At 39.8% G+C, this 17,693-nt stretch overlaps 1 protein-coding gene across 4 annotated transcripts in view; it reads left to right on the top strand.

Annotated features, from left to right (window-relative positions):
• PRKN (parkin RBR E3 ubiquitin protein ligase) overlaps positions 1-17,693 on the top strand; it is a 1,207,207-nt gene that overhangs the window by 1,038,543 nt on the left and 150,971 nt on the right. The window contains exon 10 of one of the 4 annotated variants that reach the window (XM_045009068.1): positions 6,912-7,908. The exons of the other annotated variants lie outside the window; for them this stretch is intronic. Coding sequence (XP_044865003.1) covers positions 6,912-7,040 — 129 coding nt within the window. The 3' untranslated portion in view covers positions 7,041-7,908. Of the gene's footprint in view, positions 1-6,911; positions 7,909-17,693 lie in introns of those variants that run through there. 4 annotated transcript variants of the gene reach the window in all.

Here is a 17,693-nt window from a genome sequence, read left to right as displayed (position 1 = left end):
AGAAATCACTACTTTGTCATGTAGAGTAAGTCCATCCCAGAATCCTTTGCTTTAATTGGTTTGAGAAGTTGCTGATCTAAGTAGTTACAGTGAGCAGTTGAACTGTGCAAATGACAAGCCAAGAGCTTTGACTTTTTTCTCCCAGCACTCAGCAAAATTGAATAAGATCTAGTGCAAACCATTTATTATTGTATTAATACCACCCTTCTTGATTAGTGAGGGGGATGAAGAGAGAGGGAGAATGACCAGTCAATGATATCTCAGTGACATTGTTTGTGTGAATATTTTAAGAAACATAATGAAGATTAATGCAGAAACCTCTGTGCTTTGTCTCATAAAAACCGTTTTTAACTAGGGATGTGCAGAATGAATGGTATTTGTAGGAAAATAAAATGAGCAGCATTTGGAAATATTTTGTGCTTAGAGGTCAGAACAGGTGAATCAGTCATTTTCTTGAATAAAATTACCACTGTATCTTAAAAGGAAAGGGCTGGAGGGGAAAAAGTTCTATACACAAAAGGCCGTACTAAATAATAGGTTGAAGTGACTAACTGATGCTGGTACCAAGGGAGTCCTCCTGTGCCTGATACTATTACTAAATCCATGGAGGCGGTGGAAAGAGAGAAAATATATATTTATAAAATAGCAGCATGCTGTTGCTGTTGTCTTTTTGGGATGGAAAATGTACTTTTTACTGCAGTTTTGATGTTGCCCAAACTGATAGCACAGAAGAAGAATTGTTTGCTGAACTAGGAAGTTACAGTAACTTTTCTTCTATGAGTAGGTTAGCATCTCTCGACCTTGGTATAACTTCCTATCTGTCCATGCAGTGGTGCATGTAAAACACGGAGTTCCCCAGATTCTCTGACCTGGCACAGGGCTACAAAATAAAGGGCAGGGGTGGAAAAGTAATGAGAAACAAGAATGACTAAACAAAAAGAAATGCCTCAGATTAAATTTCAGGATTGGTTAAAAAGGATAAAATCTAGGGCTGTCAATTAATCACAGTTAACTCACATGATTAATTCAAAAAAATTAACTGCCATTAAAAAAATTAATTGTGATTCATTGCACTGTTAAGCAATAGAATCCCAATTGAAATTTATTAAATATTTTTGGATCTTTTTCTACATTTTCAAATATATTTATTTATTTTACAGCATGGAATACAAAGTGTACAGTGCCCACTTTATATTTTTATTGCAAATATTTGCACTGTAAAAATGATAAACAAAAGAAATAGTATTTTTCAATTAACCTCATACAAGTACTATAGTGAAATCTCCTTATCATGGAAGTGCAACTTACAAATGTTGATTTTTTGGTTACATAACTGCACTCAAAAACAAAACAATGTAAAGCTTTAGAGCCTACAAGTCCACTCAGTCCTACTTCTTGTTCAGCCAATCGCTAAGACAAACAAGTTTGTTTACATTTATGGGAGATACTGCTGCCTGCTTCGTATTTACAATGTCACCTGAAAGTGAGAACAGGTGTTTGCATGGCACTTTTGTAGCCAGCATCTCAAGATATTTACGTGCCAGACATGCTAAACATTCATATGCCCCTTCATGCTTTGGAGAGCCAGTGCTCCCTTCCTGTGCAGCAGGTTCTACTTGGTAGTAGGAAGCCCTCTACCAGGGCGAATTACCTCGCCAAGTGGAAGAGGTTCTTCTGCTGGTGCGGGCCCCAACAGGGCCAGCGGGGATATATATGCACGGCTCAGTGGCACCACTCAGGCGGGGGCCCCGCCGGCCCAACGGGTACCGCTAAGGGAAAAGTTTCCGACGCTCGTGCACGCGGCACGCACACACCTAATGTGGAATGGACGTGAACAACACATCTCAAAGAACAACAGTTATGAAAAGATAGGTAACCGGGGTTTTTTGTAGATAATTCTACATTTGTAAGTTCAACTTTCATGATACAGAGATTGCACTACACTACTTGTATTAGGTGAATTGAAATATACTATTTCTTTTGTTTCTTACAGTGCAAATATTTGTAATAAAAATAAGTATAAAGTGAGCACTGTACACTTTGTATTCTGTGTTGTAATTGAAATCAATATATTTGAAAATGTAGAAAACATCCAAAAATATTTAAATAAATGGTATTCTATTATTAACAGTGCGATTAATCACGCTTTTTTTAATCACTTGACAGCCTTAATAAAATCACCAATAATTTTTGCTCTATTCTCTACCTTAAAGTGATAAAAATCAAACTGCATTCTGTAGCTTCAGTCTTCAACATTTTGAATCTCCAGTTACTTTACCTAATTTAAAGGCTATATATATTGACCCGTTTAGCACGCTGTTATGTTTTCTTTTAAGTACTCTTTGCTTTAGTAGCTACTGACCAGATTATGAGACTCAACTTTTACCTGACCAGTTGTTTTGGGTTAAGAGATGTTGAGAAGAGGACACACTTCATTCAGGCAAAGATTGGAAATGTTAGCCCAGTCTGAGAGCCACATTCTGGGCACTCTCCTAAAATCTACACCCAAGTGTGAGAGAACAGGGCAGAAATGGGTGGCTCTGATTCTCTCTCTGACCCTGCAGAAAAAAAAAGTCCTTAGAGAAGATTTTTTTTTTTTGCAGAACCCTCATGGCAGGAGTTATGTGATGCATTGTATGCCATGACCTCGGGGTGTAGTCAACATGTATATAAACTACCTGATTTCAGAATTAGTTCCACAGATAAGAAGTTTTCTTTACCACAGTGGAAAAAAGGGACAAACATTTGGCACAAGTCTCTTTGCAGATAATAGTATACTGTATTGACAACAATTTACAAGTTCAAAAAAGGGCCATAAGACAAATGGTTGGTTGGTTGTGCATTCTAAGAGAGAAGGTATTAACTGTCCTTTTATATGCTTCTGTACAGTGTCCATTGCAATCAGGCTTTGATCCTTTTAAAGCAAATAAGAAGAGCAATGTGAATCTGGAGATGTTTATTTTTGACTGGAGGAGCATTATGAAGAAATCTTTTTCTCAGTTATGAACAGTGCTCCATATGTAGTGGTGCCATTGATTGACCTTCAGTCTTGGCTAATCCTTCACACATTTTATTACTCATAAAATATTAATTAATTTCCCAAGGTATTAGCATTATGCACTGTTGTTCTGCTTTCATTGCTATTCAACAGACCTATCTCTCTACTTTTATTGCTCAGATGTAAAATGTTGACATATTTAATACAAGGAAACAGCAACAAAATATGAAAGACACTACAGATTGTACCAACTGGCCTGGGTACAGGAAAAGCTGTGATAATCAAGGCCCAGGAAAGCTTTATAAATAAAACATCTTTGTCTTGTTTTCTACCATCCTAGGATATTACTTCTTATATATCAAAGACAAGCTTGGCATTAAAAACAGAGAGCCTGATGAGGTTAGAACTGAGCTCCAAGAAAAAGTATATTACTTGCTTATTAAAATGGATGCTTTGGTATACACATACAGTCCACATACCTGAAGAATTCACACCACTAATCTTAATTTATTATAGTGAGATGTAGAAGAGACTTTTCAGGTTCAGATTCTCTCATAAGATATGGTCCCTTTGCATCACTCCAGCAGCAAAAAAGGTGTGTAAAGCCAGCAGATCCAGCCAGACAGAATGAAGGAGAAATCTTTGGATAGTGTAGAGCCAGCATAGCTATAATTTAAGACACACTCTCTCCATCTCCATCTTGGTGTAGAGTGCATATTGGGGGCATGGCTAAGAGCAAGGGTACGTAGCCAGAGTACTACTGTTCTCCAGTGATCCTTGGTAGCAGACCTTTCTACCTGTGGCCAAAGCCAGCCAGCCAGCCCTAAAGCTGCTCTAAACTATGATGGGGACTAGGCTGGCAGTATAAATGGCTATAGGTTCAGGGAATCATAATATGTATCTTTGTAGCCCTTCCTCCTGCCCTCCTCAGCTGATTACAGAATCCACGAGTGAGAATCTCAAACTTACTGTGTGACGTGTGTTACGAGTGACACGAGAAATATTGTACGCTTGAAACGACAATACAGAAATTGAGTCTTAAAATTCCCCCTGTTTTTCAGCAGATTTCATGTTCTGTAAGGACCCTCCAACTGAATAACAGAGTCCTTGAAAAAAATACATTCCCTTCCTGCAGGGTAGGTGGAATTTTAAGACTGCAGGACTGCAAGTATTCACTGAAAAATAAATTGTATTCGAGTACAATGTCAATAGCTAAGGCTAGGTACTGCATGTATCAGTTCTTTTTATTCTGTTTATTTGCTTTTTAGTTATTTTTCCATAGTTAAAGAAGCATACACCAAAAGCAATCAAAATAGTTTGCACATCATCTGCAGTGTATTCTCTGGGGACGCTCAGAACCTAGGAAGCCTGGCAGCCTGCCAGGAATGCAGCTGGGGAGTCTGGGAGCTCAGTGAGCCAGGCAACTTGCCTTCTTGCTGGCTGGCTGGTGGGCCACCGGGCAGTCTGCCTTCCTGCCTTCCTGGTTTATTTTGAAAGTTTTGACTGAGTCAACACATTCCCTGTGTTTTCTGTTAGAAAACTGTTCCATTGGAAAATTTTCAACCAGCTCTAGTGTTAAGTATAATAGTGTCAAAATACAACATACAAAAATACAACAAAAATACAACATACAAAAACAACAAAATACAAATGCAGGTAGTAGAAAACAGCTTTGAGTTCATTTAGCTGTTACTTAGAAGTATTCTCAGTACAAATGCAGTGCATTTCACTGGTCGGCATGCTCCTTATTTGGGGGGAACCTACCATTCTTAAACTATCTGATTTTGGGACAATGTTTCACATGCAGTACCTTGTCAAGAATGATTTATATCTGCCTAAGGTAGAAGACTTTATTTGCAAACAGGGAGCTGTTCAGTTAAATCACATGCCTTTATACTTCATTAGTGGACATGTAAAATTAGACATTTTTAAAGATATTTAAAAATATAAAGACAGTCAAACCTATTATTGGTATTTCAGAAAAATACTTGCAAGTTTTTTCCAAACTACTAAGCTCTGTAATCAGATGAGTAAACTATAATGAGTAACAAAGAACTGTGTGTGCAACAATCTGAAACTTTGCCTCAGTTTTAAGATGAGGAAAAAAGTGATGATAGAGCCTGCTACCCTAGATATAATCTGAGAGAGAGAAGCATTGGGTTTGTGAGAAACAAAAGAAAAATTATACACAGCAAAAAGACCTCAAGACTTATGTCATTTGTGAAGCTTTAAAGTAGAAATCAGGAAGACAGCCAATATCCACTACTAACATTGAAGGGCCACTCTTCATTATTATAGTTCAATTTTCTGTTCTTTTCCTACATTTTATTACATTTGTGCTTTTAAGAAGATCCGCCATAAATATATTATCATGGACAAAGTAATGTTTGAGGATATTGTTGAGATTAAGGAGCTGACTCACAGCAGAAGTGTTTCAGGACATCGTATTGTGACTTTTTTTCAAGGGGAATGAAAATGAGACAGACATTTTCCATTATTGCTAAATGCTGAGTTGCTAGCATTATGCCACAAGCTCTAGGCAGTAATCATGTATTGCTTTCTTCTATTGAGTGGGTACTCTAGCCTCTAGAAAGTGGAATTCCATCTTGTTGACACATTATGCTTCAGTAGCTAAGCAAGTTGTTTCATTGCTAAAATATGACAGGCTTTCATAGAATGACTGAAATTCTGTTTTTTTCTGGTAATGTCTAACATGGTTTGTAATGATCTGTAAAAACATAGGAGTCTTTAACGTGGTAGAATACTGATGAGTTTAAATAACGCCCTTATCCTATAATAACACACTGAAATTAACATGCCATACCACTGACAAAGAACATCATTTCCAGTGGCTATGCCTTTCAGTATTGCAATTCATTGATCTTGTGACAGATATGAAATTCAGATGTCAGCAGTGACTGGATAAAGCAATCAGGAGAAAGTTTCCATTATTAACAACGGGAACCGTATTAGTTCCTATTGCTAGAAAAAGCAAAACAAATAGTTTATATAAGGAGAACAAATCAATTACTTATACTTAGTTCAGTGTGTCTAAGAATACCTGTTGTTTTTTTTTCTTTTACCTCCCAACTGCACAGAGAACTATATGAAAGAATGGCAGTAAAAAACAAATGAGTGTCTCTGTGATCCTGTTTGTACTATGGCTGAAACAGTGCTAGCCTCGTATAGTTTCACTAAACAGTGTGGGAAGGCTTTTTGGGGGAGGTAAGCGGGGAGCACGGATGAGGGTTGCCTGATAATTGTACCAGCCAAATGTATACAGGCTACCAACCTTTCTGATCCGTAGCATGATTTTACAACAAAGTTCTGACATGGATCTCGGGGGCTAACACTGTGTTCACACTGGTCAGGAAAGTTGTGTTAGGAGAGACCATGATTAAGTCTAATTATTGCTAGAAGTGATAAATCAAAACTTGAACCAGCTATCGAGTACTGTGTTTGTGCACATGGAGGTGCAGGGGTGGAAGGGAATAAAACTGGGTCTGTTCCTGAATACACTCCATTTGCTTTTGCAAAAGAAAAATAGATCCATTTTTATCCATTTCTGTATGATCCATTTTTAAGTTGAAAAGTTGAAATAAAATGGGGCTCAGATTTAAAACACCTTTTTAATTTTGGTTTTAGGGCCTGTTCCCTGAATCTCAGTCCTTTACCTAGGCCATTAGACCACAGTGCTACCTGAAAAGTCATTTGGGATCTGATTTTTGGAGGTGCTCAACACCCAGATTTGCCACTGGCTTACTTAGGAGTTCTGGGTGTTCAACCTGCCTGCTTCAGTTTCTCCACCGGTAAAATGCGGGACATGACATTTACTGTAGATGAAATGTGAAAGTGAACATGATATACAATGTTTGTAGCTTCAAGCAGATCACCTCAAGCATTTATTTTACAGATTTGGAAAAGAGGCTTAGAAAGGAGAAGTGACGTGCCACATAGACACTGTAATCTAGTTAGCAGAGAGAACTCGGAATCCACTCCATTCTGCCCACTCCAAGCCAGTGGAACAGGGTATCCAGAGTGATGTCTTGAGGAATGAAGACAGAGTCAGAGAGGTCTTCTGTAGCTCAGCCATTATATTACATGACATTAATGAAGTCTGAAGTCCAGGTTTAAGTGGCACATAAAGCTGTCTGCCTCCACTGGGTGGGTGCGGAAACACTGCAGACCACCTCTGATGGAGAGAGGTGTCACCATATGGCCAGTCAAGTATGATGTTGGGTGTAATATCAGTAAAGAAGGGGAGGTAAAAAACTGATTGCAGAAAGCTCCAGTGGATTCTGTTTGTACATGAAACCAAGCCCTGTGTGCCGGATGAATGCATATCCCCGATCCAGCCTATCATTTCTAAAATCAGAAGAGAAAGGAGAAAAAGAGAAAGAAACTCCAGTCCTAAAGGACTCCTCTGGGACCATAGGGAACATCTGAGGCTCTCCCCACTCAGGCTATGTCCTTGTAAACTGACTACATTTTAAAAATAAATAAGGCAAATAAAAATGAATTTGTAAATTAACATAACTGGCAATAAAGTGGTGAGATTTTGCTGTGAACAAAGATGTACATCATTGAGCCATAGGAGATGAGACAATAATGCAATCAACTAAGAATATGTTTTCTGGGATTGGAGGACACCAAAGATAGGATCCTAATTATGTAACAGGCTTATTTGAGCAATCATCTAAAAACTTTTCACATTTGACAACGAATCCGAAACACAAGCTGAATGCAGAAGATTATTTATATATGCCAAAGAAATAAATAAAATCAAAGTAGGCTTATATAGAGCCTTTCCTGTGGAGGCATCCTCAGGGACTTTGGATTCACACTATTGTATTATTGCATTATTGTAAAATGCAAGAACTGCTTAATCAATGAGAAAAGATGGAATAAAAAGGCAGGATTAGAATGATAAGATTTAAGATTAGAATGAGCCTATTGACCTAACACCGTGGGATAAATTCAAAGTTCTGAATGCACAAGAATTAATAGAATTTCCTCCTTATGTTTCTGGCTTAATTTTTGGAATAACCAATGGGCCAGTTTCAGAAGAACTTAAAAATAATCAGAAGGCTCATAGAGGCAATAACTCCCATAAATAGATACATATAACAGGTCCCAATGTGAGCATTGTTTTCTACAGTTTTTATAGCAATTCTGATCTGGCATTGTTCTGCACCTACTTTATACTCATGTAAATGACTGCACAAGACAGAGTGAAGAATCAGGGCCTGAATCCACTCTGTGCAAATTAAAATGTAAAGAGTAGTAGCAGTTGTAGCCTGTGCTACCAGGATATGTCCAACAGAGTAAGTGCCGCCTAGGACTGTCAATCAAGGTGTCTGCTGCATGACCTTTGTGGATCTGCATGCACGCAGAGGGGACTCCTGGCCTGAAGTATGCAAGTCTCAGAATCTTGTTCACCGGTGTTCCTAACTAATCAAGAGCTGTTGTTAAATTGTTTACCCAACAAGCTCAGACTCTGTGTTTAATTGGTTACTTTGTTTATATATACTGTGTTCTGTTACCAGTTCTTTGGAGCTATCTGCTGGTCAGGTTACTCCACCGTGACTCGGCTTGAAGTAGAGCTCCGGTGTCTGTAGCCTCACATCCTTAATAAAGAATGTGTGAAATATTTACCTGAGTTCCAAGTAGTCAGTACCTGGATGGACCAGGAGGGTAGCAGATGGAATCCGAGGGAATTACTACTGCCCAGAGGAAGGAAAGGGGAGTAGCTAGATAGACAGATAACCCCCAACAGCAGTTTATATAAATGTGGAGTCTATGAAGACTTGTTTCAGAGAAGCAATAATATGAAGCTCTGCCATAATGTAGTCTTTACAAAAGCAAGTGCAGTCCCATGTAACACATTGAAAGCATTGGCCAAATTCTGGCAATTTTCCATTGGTTTATCAGAGAAACCCATAAACAGTTTCTCTACATTGTAAATGTTAAATAGGATTGATGTTAGGACTGATCCCTGTGGCACTGAGAGTGCATGGCTTGGTGACCTGGTCATCAAGGAACATGTGAAACCTACAATTGGTCAGAATGTCTCGGAATAATTTTATCATTCCATTGCATAGGATAATTTTGCTGGTATTCAGGAGAAGGCCATTCCTCCATACAGAGTCACAGGTGGCAGATAAGTCAAAGAAAGCTTCACCAGTCTTAAGTTTTCACTGGAATTCCCGCCTCAGTGTGTGGTGTTAAGGTTAATGGTTGGTCAGTGCAGGTGCAGCTTGGTTGGAAACTCACTTGTTCATTTGGTAACATTGCTTCTATAACCAGCATAATCCTTGCCAGTAATATTCTTTCCCTGAGCTTGTACAACATGCAGAGAAGTAATATGGGTCAATACAGTGATGGATTACTGGTGGGTTCTCGGTCTTAGCAATGGTCATAGATTCTCACCAGAGCCTCTGGACAAACCCCGAGGAATGGATATCAGAGAACAGCATTGCCTACCATTTCTGTCCCTTAGCTCTGAGGTTTTTAAGAAATTCTTGAAAGACACCATCATGTCCTTCAGCTTTCCTAAGTGAGAGATATGTGTTTACCTCTTTAACCATGATGGGCAATAATGGGGGGAGGAGGTGGTTAGTGAACCATCTATTAGTTGAAGCACTCTATGCACTTTGAGCTTAGTAGATTTGTCCTGTACTGCTTTTGAGTTCATAAGAAACATTCTTGTCATTGTATCAGTGGATACTACAGGATTTTGAATTTTCACTGGGTTTGCAGCCCCATGCTGATGCAATAACAGCTAACCTTTGCAGCTGGAGTGAGTAAAGTCCACAGCTTCAATCATTGTGCCCTATCTTATATAGCATGCTAAATTCAATGATTCTCATAAGGAATTTGCAGTGTTCAGGTCTCCAGACATTTGGTAGTCCTTTAATAGCCAATCTATTTTTTGTTTCCTGAATGGGGTGTATCTTTTTCAATAGCCACTGGAGATGTTTTTTCTTGCAATTATTTGAATGAGCTGGGTGAAGCGATTGAAATTTTTGGGCTTCACTGGAATCTCATTGATGGTGGCCTAAATTGTGCCAATGAATCCTGGCCCATTTGCCTTTTGAAAGTTCAATCATGGTTTGGACGATGACATATTTACTGGGAGTTCGGTCCCTATGTGGATTATCACTGATTGAGGCTGACTGTGCAGAGGCAGGCATGGATCAGTGTTCACGTCACACTTCCTATCAGTACCCAGCATGGGCGGGGGAAGTTAATGGTCCAACCAGCAGACTAAATTCAGTGATTAATCCTGGTCACGTCCCACCTGAAGCATGTGCATTCCCTAAGAAGGAGACTGTGTAGAAAGTTACCAAGATTGTGCTGCCTGACCCTTTTTAAGGTTAATAATGTTTGTGTCGATGGCCAATTGATCTGACTGTGATAAGGTTCTTACCCCAGAATCAGGCTACACAGAGCTAATACTACGGCCTTCAATATCTTGTGAGGAGTCTCAGGGTGGATGACACAGACATTCACACTGAGGGCAAGGTAAAGCCTTAGAGATCTTTATTAAAATAATGAACAAAGCCAGAGAGAACCCAAGCCACATAAAAAGGTAGAAAGAACAGGAGTACTCGTGGCACCTTAGAGACTAATAAATTTGTTAGTCTCTAAGGTGCCACAAGTACTCCTGTTCTTTTTGAGGATACAGACTAACATGGCTGCTACTCTGAAACCTATAAAAAGGTAGAGATAATACAATATTGGAGTTATCTGTGGTAGCATTCTTTGCATAAGCTTTTAGAATTGCATATTCACACCGTTTCTTGAGGACCTGGTGGTAAGAGACAAAGGGGCCAGCCCTGTCTCTGGCTGCCAGTAGATCAAGTTCCTCAATGAGTTGAAGGATCAAGTAGTTGAAAGCAGACAGTGATGGAAGAAGCCCAGAAAAAAACTGGCCCCAGACCACATGGTGGCTGCCCTGTTATAGGACCTGAGCATCATCTGCTCATGCTCAGTCCTCCATGCCCAAATTTAGCTTTTCACCCACATACTATTGCAGTGTACTTATGCTATAGGGTAACATATTGATATGTGTAACTGCCATCTTAAATCATTATCATACCTGTTACCCCTTGCTTAAGCGGATTTGCGGTTATTACTTCCATGTTCCTTGCAGTAACACTTATTGGTACATTCTAACTCCTACCACTGAGCAAGCTCTCCTTAGTTCCCAAAATCTAAAGGTAACCATAGGCCATTTATCTGCGCCAAAGATTACGGCCTACTTAACCATGCTTATGCTAATTTATGCTTAAGCTAACATTTTACAGGATACAGGCCTGAAGGTTTCTTGGGGTACAGCTGAATATAATGAAAGCAGCTTAATATAATAAAGGCAAGCCATTACATATAGTAGGCAAGCTTGCCCTGTTGGGCTACAAATGGTTCTGGATGTGTTCTTGATGGATTCTGAACTGTGTCTTTGGTGAGGAAGCAGAGATCTGGATTGTAGTCTCTGATTCAGTGAGCAAAATGAAAAGTGACTCTTTTTTTTTTTTGCATTGAAAAGAAGGTATGTGTCTTTGTTTGATGACCATTCTGCATGTGCTTTGCCCTGCAGTATCATTGCTTTGGTAGCCTGACATCATATGGTGACTATTGAAATCATGGATGTACTTAGCCAGGAAATAAAATGTGGGTATTGAGGGAGAAGCCAATTTGTATTAGGTGGTTTATACACATTAACTACTGTTATCTTGCAAATAATTGAGATGGCAAAGGCTCCGGAATTGCTCCTGGACTCTATTATGTCATATCCTCAATGCCCTGTTTGAAGAGGTATATGGCAATTCCATATCTTGGGTAATGGAAGGAAGCCTCTAGATTGTAGCCGACAATCCAGCAGCATGATTCTTCAGTATCATCTTTCATATGGGTTTCTTGCAGGGCAAGGATGTTGATCATAATATGAGCTAGGTAGTCACTTTTAGATTGGGACACACCTTCAACATTCAGTTGGCAAATTCGTAGAGCTGGGTGTATAGTTCTGCTAAAGCAGCAAAGAGTCCCGTGGCACCTTATAGACTAACAGACGTATTGGAGCATGAGCTTTCATGGGTGAATACCCACTTCGTCGGGTGCAGTTCTGTTAAAGTGACTCTGGGAGGAGTACTTTTTGTACGGGAGCTGTTTCCATTGCTGTGCAATCCAAAATTTTGGTGAATAACATTGATTATGACTTGGCGCATAATAAGGCAGACCACAAGAAAGTTGTTATCAACCTTCCCCAAACATCATGACAGAAATTTGTCTTTGCTGATTACATTGCTCCGACAACACCAGCATGGGATTTACCTATCATAGAAGAAATCCTAACCAAGAACTTTAAAACCAAGTAAGTGTATTTCTTATATTAGTGGCTAAACCCAAATCCATCAAGACTCTTGTGTCAGCACTCTGTCAAAACAATTGAAAGGCTAGGGTAGAACTGCATATGTACTTTCGTGGCCAGCAGATAAGATACCATTCCACCTCCAAAATACCTTGGTGTGATATTAGACTGAAACTCACAAACCACCAAAACTGAAAAACATCCATGACAAAAAGCAGGTGCATGTAAGCCTCATCCAGAAATGGGCAGGAACAATCTGGGGACTCAACGTAAAAACTCTGTGGACCTCTTCACTGACCTTTGTTTACTCTACCAGAGAATACAGGTCACTTGTCTGGAAACAGAGCTCCCACAAATCACTTGTTGACTCTGAATACCGCCCTGCAGATCGTTATGGCCATGGTAAACTCAATGCCACAACTGTGGCTTCCTGTACCAGTGCACCTCCCCCCACCTCAAATTTTCATTGACATGACAATCCTTTATCAGAGGGGTAGACGTGTTAGTCTGGATCTGTAAAAGCAGCAAAGAGTCCTGTGGCACCTTATACACTAACAGATATATTAGAGCATAAGCTTTCATGGGTGAATACCCACTTTGTCAGATGCATGTAGTGGAAATTTCCAGAGGCAGGTATAAATATGCAGGCAAGAATCAGTCTACAGATAATGAGGTTAGTTCAATCAGGGAGGATGAGGCCCTCTTCTAGCAGTTGAGGTGTGAACACCAAGAGAGGAGAAACTGCTTTTGTAGTTGGCTAGCCATTCACAGTCTTTGTTTAATCCTGAGCTGATGATGTCAAATTTGCAAATGAACTGAAGCTCAGCAGTTTCTCTTTGAAGTCTGGTCCTGAAGTTTTTTTTGCTGCAGGATGGCTACCAACAGAACTCCACTGGCCATCACCTACAGTCCTCAGTTAAACCCTCTCCAACGCATCATCAGTGATCTACAACCCATCCTGGACAATGATCCCTCACTGTCACAGGCCTTGGGAGGCAGGCCAGTCCTCGCCCACAGACAACCCGCCAACCTTAAGCATATTCTCACCAGCAACCACACACCACACCATAGTAACTCTAACTCAGGAACCAATCCATGCAACAAATCTAGATGCCAACTCTGCCCACATATCTACATCAGTGACACCATCACAGGACCTAACCAAACACAACGTCACCGGTTCATTCACCTGCACGTCCACCAATGTAATATACGCCATTATGTGCCTGCAATGCCCCTCTGCTATGTACATCAGACAGACTGGACAGTCCCTACGTAAAAGGATAAATGGACACAAGTCAGATATTAGGAATGGCAATATATAAAAACCTGTAGGAGAACACTTCAATCTCCCTGGACACACAATAGCATATTTAAAGGTAGCCATCCTGCAGCAAAAAAACTTCAGGACCAGACTTCAAAGAGACTCTGCTGAACTTCAGTTCATTTGCAAATCTGACACCATCAGCTCAGGATTAAACAAAGACTGTGAATGGCTAGCCAACTACAAAAGCAGTTTCTCCTCTCTTGGTGTTCACACCTCAACTGCTAGAAGAGGGCCTCATCCTCCCTGATTGAACTAACCTCATTATCTCTAGACTGTTTCTTGCCTGCATATTTATACCTGCTTCTGGAAATTTCCACTACATGCATCTGATGAAGTGGGTATTCACCCACGAAAGTTTATACTCCAATATTTCTGTTATTCTATAAGGTGCCACAGGACTCTTTATGAGAATCCTTTGTGAGTCCAACTGTATTTGAGGGAACAAGGATCTTTCAATACATGAAGACCTAAATAAGATACTGAGATTCTGACATAAAGGTTACTTGTGCGACCTTAGTTATGCACCCTTACACATATGTGTTACAATATATTTAATTACATGGTCCCATATTGTTATTTTCTCATTTAGTGTCCAGATTGGATAGTGTACAGTGAATGAAAAATGATCCATGCTTCACTCTGGGCCATTGGTCATGTATTAAAGTAAGGGAGTCCCTTCACTCCACTGTGATATCTGCTTGGATTTCAAGTGCAGGCATTGGATGGAGAGTAGGCTTCATGGGATGGCTATTCCCACTTGTAAACAAGCAGGCAGTGAGGGGCAGATATGGAGCCTTGGCTGAAACAGAGCTGAGTTAGCATGATGGGGAGGTAATTTACACCTTGTAAAAGACTGCAGTAAATTTTCCCCCAGAAGCAAGGGATTGTGAGTGTGACTTTCTGAATAACAGTTCCTTCCCAGGGCATAGTAGCTATGTGCAATTTCTTATCAAGTCTTTGAGCAAAGGATCATCTATCCTCAGGTTGCAATTAAAATTGTGTAGAGGTAGAGTAAATCAATTGAAGACAATGGATTTACTTTGCATTTACATCAGGGTAAGAGGAAAATGTGGCCCTCGGTATACAAGTTACAATACTTAATATACTACAATATAATATTTCTAGGTATTCTATATAAAATTAAGATAGACTGGATGGTGTGCTATGAATGAGGCAGGTGTGCACTCATTGAACAGCAAAAAATAGTGTTAAAAGGCTTACAGATAATTTGATTTATTTAAAAAGCTGTAATTAAATGTAATTACAGAAAACAAATCTCTTTAAATTTTCTAAGTAGGGAACAATTGTACTGTGCACGGTTTTTCTCATCACTTCTATTTCAATAAGTTATTTAACAATACTTGTCACATGCAGAACTTCATTTCAAAACTATTTCAAATAAATGGCAAAGGTGCTATTCCATAATCAGAGATCTTTGTGCATCATTTTGATGTGTTAAAACAAAGCTGTTTTTCAATTATCAGAGTCCAAAAGAAACATCTGTAAATGTCTTAATTGCTGAAAATTCATCCATTTCATGTTGGATAACTCAAAAATGGATGAACAGATGATGCTTATGAAATTTCAAATAAAAATCCACTTCTGAATAAGAGACTAAGTATTGAAAGCTTCAGTCCAAAAGGGAACATTTGGGGAAAGCTAAAAGTGAGCAAAGGTAGGTTTAGGACAGAAGTTGCAGCTCAGTGTTAACAACAGCGTTACTGTTACAATGTTCTAAAGTCATAAATGATCGCTGAAAAGAAAATAAATTTAACATAATGTATTCCAACTAAACAAGACATCCCTTCCACATTTTAAAAAAATACTCTGAATTTGGAGAACAACGAACATCTGTAATTCAGTGAGAGTTGTGAGAGATAATAGAAAGCCACAATATCGTGTGTGCTTAAAAGAACATGATAAAGAAGAAAAAATAAAAGGGAAAATTCTGATGTGGATAATATAATATATCACTGAATGTGGAGGCCTTGACCAAGGGCAGAGTGACATGGTTGGATAACCATGTCTCTGTTAACTCCATTATATCCACACATTTCTCAGAAATTAAATCATTGAAACCACTAGCTTTCCCCCCTCCCCAAGAGCTCTTATGTTAAATTGGGTGACATGCACTGCCATGATAGAAAATCTATTCTGCTGACACTTACAAGACATGAGCTAAGAGATAAAGTAGAAAGTGTTAAGATACTGGTGGCTCACTTGTTCAAATGGAATCAGCTGGCAAAATTGCTTGGTTAACCTTGCCATGTTTCCCCCCCCACACAAAAAGCACACCACAAAAATTATTTTGGCCTTTCTTAATATTTTAAATATTTTATTTGAAATCAATAAAAAGAATCAGATATCCAACACCAAGATATGACAGTGAAGAGCTCCCTTTAATACCTAGAGTAGATACATTAAACATGATTGATCCTTGGAATACACAAAATCCTTGTATTTCCTTCACATGCCGTTAATCCTAACAACAATGTACAATGCTGAAGATGATCTGCAAAGGAAAAAATAATTGTGTGTGCCTTGTTCTGCTTCATTAAAATATATAAAGAAGGGCCAGATGGGGTTTCTTTTACAGGACTGGCTGGGATGTGTCAAAAATGACTTTCCCACTTATTTTCCCTTTTCAATTAAAAGATATGTAAAGTCTTGTCTGTCTTCCCTTTTTTTGCTGGAAGACTTCTTGTATCTTTTGAACTCTCTGGGCCCTTACTTTAGGAGGTGGGTATGAATTTCTAATGTTAGAAAACAAGCAAAAAACCCACTGTTCAGGCCTCGATACATCCTAAAGAAGCAAAAGGCACACACCAATGTTCTTTTGCCTTCACAGGTAATTATTTTAATGGAAAATATTCAGTCTAATAAAAATTTGAAAATGACCTTTCTGGAATTATTAGAATTAACAATGAAAATAAATAATAAGGCTAAATAAGGGCTCAACTGCCCAGAGTAAGGGGCAAGGCATAGCTTTACTGTCTCAGGTGAGACCTGGGAAGGAACTGTAACCTTGGTTCTGGATTCTTAAACTTGTAAGGCCAGAGCATGCCTCGCTGTAGTTTAGCTATGCAGTGGAGTACGGACAAGGAAGACTCACCCTGATTTGTCCAGCAGGGACTTTCCATATTTCAGCTTGGACATGAGGAGGGAGACCAGGTTCAGTGCCACTGGTACTATTCCTCAAGCAAATGGATGGGGAGTGGGTGAAACGCGGTCTCCACTTCCCCCAAGGGTGCTGAGTTGGTGCACAAAGGGAAGTAAATTAGCCCTAGTTAAGTGCTGCCCAGGTGTCAGCATGGAAGGAATACCCACTCTCCATTCTCTGGCCACCACAGTGAAACAGCTTCTACAACCTCCCATCAGAATATCTCATAACCCAGTGGTTAGGGTACCTTACCTAAGAGGTAGCAGATCCCTATTCAAATCCTTTCTCTCCTCCCAGGTGGAGTGGGGACTTGAACCAAGGGTCTCCCACATCCCAGGTGAGTACACTAAGCTAAAAGTAATGAGGCAGCCGCTCCCTTCACTTGGCTTCTTGCAAAAGCAGTATAGGCACCTCACTCCAAGAGAGGGTTCCTGGCTGTGAATTGCTAACAGAGATAAGTGCCTTCCTGTAGCCCAGGCTTTGGTGCCTGTTTCCATGAGAGGGGTGGAGCTTAGCACACCCCTCTCTGGTTGGCATCTCCTATTCTCTACCTTAGGGAACTCCCTGCTAGTATGCTGACTTCTGTGGGTCACATTCTGAGGCCCCTATCTGCCCATATGTTGCACAGGAGCCTGAGGACGTAGTTCATGCTTCGTGAATTCCAGTGATTTTCTAGGCCCCTAAAAGTTAGGCATTGTGATGCTCAGCCTAACTCCTTTTGTACATCCAGGGATATGTCCCTTTCCCTAAAGTCCCCTGCACTTTCATTTGAGATTAGGCATGCAGAGTCCTCTCTTGGTGCTGCCTCTTAGACTGGAAGTTGGTGAGGGAGAGGCAG

Source organism: Mauremys mutica, chromosome 3, assembly GCF_020497125.1.
Source record: "Mauremys mutica isolate MM-2020 ecotype Southern chromosome 3, ASM2049712v1, whole genome shotgun sequence".
In the NCBI taxonomy this organism is placed as follows: Eukaryota; Metazoa; Chordata; order Testudines; family Geoemydidae; genus Mauremys; species Mauremys mutica.
This window is presented reverse-complemented; position numbering and strand designations above follow the sequence as displayed.